We start from the raw sequence: 7,265 nt of genomic DNA, 5'->3' as shown, positions 1-7,265 counted from the left end.
AATAGACACACTCCTTCTCATCCTCCTCTCTACTACCCTCTCCCAAATTTTCATGCTGTGACTTAGCAACTTGATACTCCTATAATTGGTGCAATTCTGGACATCACCCTTATTCTTGTACAATGGGACCATCACACTCCACCTCCATTCTTCTGGCAGCCGCTTCGTCCTAAAAATAACATTAAATAATCCAGTAAGCCACTCCAAGCTTGCCCGACCTGCTTTCTTCCAAAATTCCACCGAAATCTCGTATGGTCCGGTCGCCCTATCCCTACTCATCTTTCGCATAGCCTCCTCAACTTCCCCAATATTAATACTCCTACAAAACCTTAAATCTCGCTGACTTTATGAGTTCTCCAACTCCCCGAGCATAATGCTCCTGTCCCCATCCTCGTTCAGGAGTCTATGGAAGTATGCTTGCCACCTGCGCCAAATACACTCCTCTTCCACCAACACCTTGCCTTCCTCGTCTTTAATGCACCTCACTTGGTCCAAGTATCGAGCCTTCTTCTCCCTTGCCTTGGATAACTTGAACAATTTCTTGTCACCGCCTCTGTCCCCAAGTTCCTCATATAAGCGCTCAAAGGCTGCAGTTTTAGCTGCTGTGACTGCTAACTTCGCATCTTTTTTGTCTTCTTATAGTACTCCATGTGTGTCCTCTTCTCTTCCTCATCGGCGCTCCCCATTAGTTGCATACCCGCCTCTTTCTTGACTTTCACTTTTTCTTGGACCCCTCCATTCCACCACTAGTCCCCTTTCTGACCATTAGAGTGGCCCTTCGTGACCCCTAGCACCTCCTTAACAACTTCCTTAATATAGCCCACTGTCGTGGTCCACATACTACTCGCATCCCCACTACTCCTCCAAGCCCCCATAACCATCAACTTCTCTCCCAACTCTTGAGTTTTGTCCTTAGTAAAGGCTCCCCACTTGATCTTGGGTTGTCCATTCACTGCTCTCTTCTTCCTCACTTTGTTAATCCCCAAGTCCATAACCAAGAGCCTATGTTGTGTAGAAAGCCATTCACTCGGTACAAGCTTGAAATTCGTGCATAGACCTCTATCCCTCTTCCTGTAGAGAAAATAATCAATCTGGGTCTTGGCCACCATACTACAGAACATGACCAAGTGGTCCTCCTTCTTATGAAGACACGAGTTAACTACCACTAGATTCAAAGCTTTAGCAAAATCCAGTAGCGAAGCACCACCCTCGTTTCTAACTCCGAAACTGAACTCGTCATGCACATCGTCATATCCCCAACCGTCTTTCCAATATGGCCATTAAAATCACCTCCTATGAAAAGCTTCTCGGTGTGCGGAATACCGCACACCACCTCATCCAAATCCTCCCAGAAATGCCTTTTGACCTCCTCGTCCAAGCATGCGGTGCGTATGCGCTAATCACGCTTAAAGTAAGCCCACCAACCACTAATTTAATAACCATCAACCTATTGTTCACCCTCTTAACATCTTCCTCTTCTAGAAAATCCTTCCTAGTTCTATAGACTTTCCGTAAAAAACAAATTAAAAACATTACAAATGCTATGTTTGAGTAATAAAATAAAAGTGTATATTCCTATAGAATAAGGAATATTGATTTCTATATAGCTAACACAATAAGGATGAAACTGCTACGATCCTCAATCATCATAATATATTTAAAAAAATTCAACCGTCAAAATACATATACGGAAAAAGGTTTAAAGAAAGTGAAAAAATTATTTATAAAAAGGATTTTGTACAAAATTGTTTGGTTGGGGCGGGCAATTAATTCTATGTTTTTGTTTTTTTTAAAAACAAATTCATGGTTGAAAAAGCTGTTGAGGTTTTTGTTTTTAAGATGAAATATTCTTAAAATGAGGGTGAATGGGAAATGGAGGAAAAATAAAATTTTGAGTAAAATTTTAAGTTTTCCCCTCTTGACAATGAGACATTGTCCCATATTGGAAGAGGAAGACATTTTTGGTGGGTATATATATAATTGCTCTTCTTGTAGCTCTTAAAGAGTTAAGAAGAAAGCAAGCCTCGCGCCGTCGTCGCTCGCTCGGCTACGGCTACGGCTTCGGCTTCGGCTTCGGCTTCGGATTCGGATTCGGATTCGGATTCGGATTTGGATTTGGATTTGGTCAAATGATTGATTGATTAAATTTTTGGACCAAATTTATTTGTTAATAGTAAATATTAACGTAAGATTATCCGCATTTGTAACGGATATTTTCCAATCCGTGTATTGACCATTTGGCAGCCGCCTAATGCTCTTCCCACCATGAAGTGCTTGCTCCACAAACATGAAGTGCTTGCTCCACAAACATGTAATGCTTGCTCCACCATGGAGGGTGGACGTTTGATCTTCTTCAACATTTTGCTGCTATATATATGTGCAACAGATGTTGAAGAAAGACACTCAACACACAACATACAATTCACTCAACAAATTGGCTATACATTGCACTCCTTCCTCTTAGCATTTCCATATGATTTTCTGAGTATATACTCCTTCGTTCTGCATTATTTTTAACTTCAAACAAAGCAACTGTAAGTGTGATTTGCTACCGAACTTTGTGTTCGCTGAAACACTGGGGTTTGAAGTACCGCTACACCAGTGTGTTATTCGTTCTATCCTGGGAGAAAATAATCCATTACCTTGGGTACTAGGAGGGGATTAAATTCCTTAAGGAAACACTGTGAATTCAGTGGGCTCGAATTTATTATTGTTCATAACGTTAACTTATATTTTGCAGAATTATTATTTACAAATACAGCAATATTGGCGGGAATAACAATCTTAAGGAATTTAATCTTTATTTCTGTATTTGTGTTATTCTTATTATTCTGCAAACTAAAACCTTTGTGGTTTGTGTACTCCCGTTTTGGAGAGTTAAGCCTCCGTGGCGTTTTGTTGGATATTAAAATCTACGTGATTTTTACTCCAGTTTGAAAACGTGTATTAAACGTTTGTTTGTGTCATTCTTTTACAGAAAAAAAATGATGACTGAAAGCGAAAACCAAGCTGTGCTGATGGTAACTGCCAACGCATCTACAAGCCGAACACTGGCGTTGGCACCGGCAGAAAAACCCGGAAAATTTTTCGGGATTGATTTCAAGCACTGGCAGCAGAAGATGTTCTTCTACTTAACTACGTTATGTCTACAGAAGTTCATCAAGGAAGATGTTCCTGATCTGCCAGATAAAACTCCAGATAATGAACGCTTTCTCGTGATTGAAGCGTGGAAGCATTCTGATTTTTTATGCAAGAATTATATTCTTAGCGAACTGGATGATAATCTGTATAATGTATACAGTAGCGTGGAGACGTCAAAAGAATTGTGGAATGCGCTTGAAAAGAAATATAAAACTGAAGATGCCGGGATGAAGAAATTCGTTGCCGCAAAATTTTTGGACTACAAAATGGTAGATAGCAAATCTGTTATTACCCAAGTCCAGGAATTGCAAGTGATTATTCATGATCTACTTGCTGAAGGTCTTGTCATCAACGAAGCATTCCAAGTAGCAGCAATGATTGAGAAGTTGCCTCCATTGTGGAAGGACTTCAAAAATTATTTGAAACACAAACGAAAGGAAATGTCCCTTGAAGATCTCATTGTTCGGTTGAGAATCGAAGAGGACAATAAAGCTGCTGAAAGGAGAGGCCGTGGAAATTCAACAATAATGGGAGCAAATATTGTTGAAGCTAACAAAAAGAGAAAGAAGGCTTCTGGTCCGAAATACAACCCAAGCAAGAAGCGGTTCAGTGGAAACTGCTACAACTGTGGGAAAACTGGACACAAGTCTACGGAGTGTCGTGCTCCGAAGAAAGACAAGAAAAGAGGTCAAGCAAACATGGTATTAAACCATGATGATGTTGATAACTTGTGTGCCATGCTTTCTGAATGTAACTTGGTGCGAAATCCTAAACTGTGGTGGTTTGATTCAGGAGCCACTCGCCATGTTTGTGCAGTTAGAGAGGCTTTTGCTACCTATGCTCTTGCTGAACCCGGAGAGACAGTTTATATGGGAAATGCTTCAACAGCAAAAGTTGAAGGATATGGAAAGATATTTCTGAAAATGACTTCTGGCAAGGTCATGACTTTGAACAATGTCCTTCATGTTCCCGAAATGAGAAAGAATTTAGTCTCTACTGGACTTCTTGTTAAGCACGGTTTTAAGTGCGTTTTTGTGTCAAACAAGGTTGTAATTAGTAAGAATGAAATATTTGTAGGAAAAGGTTACCTCACCGAGGGCCTTTTCAACCTAAATGTAATGGTTGTGGAGAATAATAATAATATTTCAGCTTCTTCTTACTTACTTAAGTCAAATGATTTATGGCATGTACGTTTGGGACATGTCAATTATAAAACCTTGCGGAAAATGATTAACTTGGAAGTACTGCCCAAGTTTGAATGTGAAAAATCAAAATGTCAAACATGTGTGGAATCTAAGTATGTTAAACATCCTTATAAGTCAGTTGAAAGGAATTCAAATCCTTTAGACTTAATTCACACAGATATTTGTGACATGAAGTCAATACCATCTCGCGGTGGAAAGAAGTATTTCATAACTTTTATTGACGATGGTACTCGATATTGCTATGTTTACTTACTAAATAGTAAAGATGAAGCAATAGACGCATTCAGGCAATACAAAAATGAAGTTGAAACGCAACTTAACAAGAAAGTAAAAATGATAAGAAGTGATAGGGGTGGTGAATATGAATCTCCTTTTGAAGAAATATGTTTAGAATATGGAATTATTCATTAAACAACAGCCCCTTACACGCCCCAATCTAATGGGATTGCGGAAAGAAAGAATCACACATTAAAGGAGATGATGAATGCGTTGTTGATAAGTTCTGGTTTGCCACAGAACTTGTGGGGGGAAGCCATTCTTACGGCTAATCGAGTATTAAATCGAGTGCCCCATAGCAAAACACAATCCATTCCATATGAAAAATGGAAAGGAAGGAAGCCCAACTTGAATTATTTTAAAGTGTGGGGGTGTTTGGCAAAAGTGCAAGTTCCTAAACCCAAAAGGGTAAAGATAGGACCGAAAACCGTTGATTGTGTTTTCATAGGATATGCGACAAATAGTAAAGCATATCGATTTCTGGTTCATAAATCAGAAAATCCCGACATTCATAATAATACGGTTATAGAATCAGATAATGCTGAGTTCTTTGAAAATATATATCCGTATAAAAAGGAATGTGAGTCCTTTGGTGAAGGATCTAAACGACCTCGGGAAGAAACAAAAGAAAGTACATGTAATCAGGAGAATCCAAGACGTAGTAAACGTCAAAGAACGTCTACTTCATTTGGACCAGATTTTGTGACTTTCTTATTGGAGAATGAGCCTCAAACATTTAAAGAAGCTATGACTTCTTCCGAATCATTGTTTTGGAAAGAGGCAGTCAATTGTGAAATAGAATCCATATTGAACAACCATACATGGGAATTGGTTGATCTTCCTCCTGGAAATAAACCTTTGGGTTTTAAATGGATTTTTAAGAGAAAAATCAAAGATGATGGCACTATTGATAAATTCAAGGCAAGGCTCGTAGTCAAAGGGTATAGACAACGAGAAGGTCTAGACTACTTTGATACATACTCTCTAGTTACAAGAATTACGTCCATACGGATGTTAGTAGCATTAGCTGCAGTGTATGGTCTTGAAATTCATCAAATGGATGTTAAGACGGCCTTCTTAAATGGAGAGTTGGAGGAAGAAATTTACATGGAACAACCTGAAGGGTTTGTGGTTTCAGGTAAAGAAAAGAAGGTATGTAGACTTGTTAAGTCTCTTTACGGACTAAAACAAGCACCCAAACAATGGCATGCGAAATTTGACCAAACAATGTTGTCAAATGGTTTTAAGATAAATGAATGTGATAAATGTGTGTACATTAAAAATGTTCCAAATCACATAGTCATTGTTTGCCTATATGTGGATGATATGCTGATAATGAGTAATGACATTGCCAACATAAATGCTACTAAGCGTATGCTCAATAGCAAGTTTGATATGAAAGACTTGGGAGTTGCTGATTTAATTCTGGGAATTAAGATCCATAAGACTCTTCAAGGTCTGGCATTGTCACAATCTCATTATATTAAGACAGTACTTGAAAAATTCAAGCACTTGGGCTTTAAAGTTGCAAAGACTCCAATTGACGTGAATCTTGCATTAGCAAAGAACAAAGGCCAAAGCATATCACAATTGGATTATGCTCGTGTGTTGGGATGCTTAATGTATATCATGAATTGTACACGACCAGATATAGCTTGTGCTATAAGTAAACTGAGTCGATATACGAGCAATCCAGGCCAATCTCATTGGATGGCAATGAAACGAGTTTTGGGATATTTAGAACATACCCAGAACTTTGAATTGCACTACAGTAATTTCCCTGCGGTGATTGAGGGATACTGTGATGCAAATTGGATCACCGGTTCAACTGATTCTAAGTCCACGAGTGGATATGTATTCACTATTGGTGGAGGAGCGGTATCTTGGAAGTCGTTCAAACAAACATGTATTGCCCGCTCTACAATGGAGGCTGAATTCATAGCCTTAGATAAAGCCGGTGAAGAAGCTGAATGGCTCCAGAATTTCTTGGAAGACATTCCATTTTGGCCCAAACCGTTGGCACCAATATGCATACATTGTGATAGTCAAGCGGCAATTGGAAGGGCTGGGAGCGTTATGAATAACGGTAAATCTCGTCATATACGACGAAGACATAAAACCGTTAGGTAATTACTCTCTAGAGGAATTATCACGATTGACTATGTAAAGTCAAGTGATAATGTGTCGGATCCACTTACAAAAGGCCTAACTAGAGAGGTAGTTGAGAAATCATCAAGGGGAATGGGGCTATGGCCGAGAACAAGTCATTGTGGCGGTAACTCTACCTAGAAGACTGGAGATCCCAAGATCTAGGTTCAAGGAGATCAAACAAAGTCATTAATGATGGTTCAACATTGTCAAATAAAATTTTAGTCCGTTCTCATGATGAGACAATGTTCAGTACCAAGGATAAAGCATTAAGGCTTTTTAATGATTTCTAAATTTGATACGGGGTATATCAAATAGTGTATCTACAGGATGATACGTTTAGGAATCACCTATGTAAGTGTGAAGTTTTAGCCGCTTCAAGGAGAACTTTGTAAGGCCAGTTCTCTACGCACTTATGAAACCAGGCGGTGTTCATGGCTGAAACGAACACAACAATGAGAACCAAAGACGATTAAGGGTTGATTGTGTGACTTA

General features: G+C 39.1%; 1 protein-coding gene across 1 annotated transcript; it reads right to left on the bottom strand.

Moving 5' to 3' along the window:
- Window positions 1-345: 345 nt before the first annotated feature.
- Window positions 346-1,109, bottom strand: LOC142166223 (uncharacterized). The gene is made up of 2 exons (XM_075224806.1): window positions 764-1,109; window positions 346-632 (listed from the first exon to the last, which is right to left on the bottom strand). Exons 1-2 carry the CDS (start codon window positions 1,107-1,109, stop codon window positions 346-348), a joined length of 633 nt encoding a protein of 210 aa, XP_075080907.1.
- Between the last annotated feature and the right edge of the window lie 6,156 nt (window positions 1,110-7,265).

This window comes from Nicotiana tabacum, chromosome 2, assembly GCF_000715075.1.
Source record: "Nicotiana tabacum cultivar K326 chromosome 2, ASM71507v2, whole genome shotgun sequence".
NCBI classification, from domain to species: Eukaryota; Viridiplantae; Streptophyta; class Magnoliopsida; order Solanales; family Solanaceae; genus Nicotiana; species Nicotiana tabacum.
This window is presented reverse-complemented; position numbering and strand designations above follow the sequence as displayed.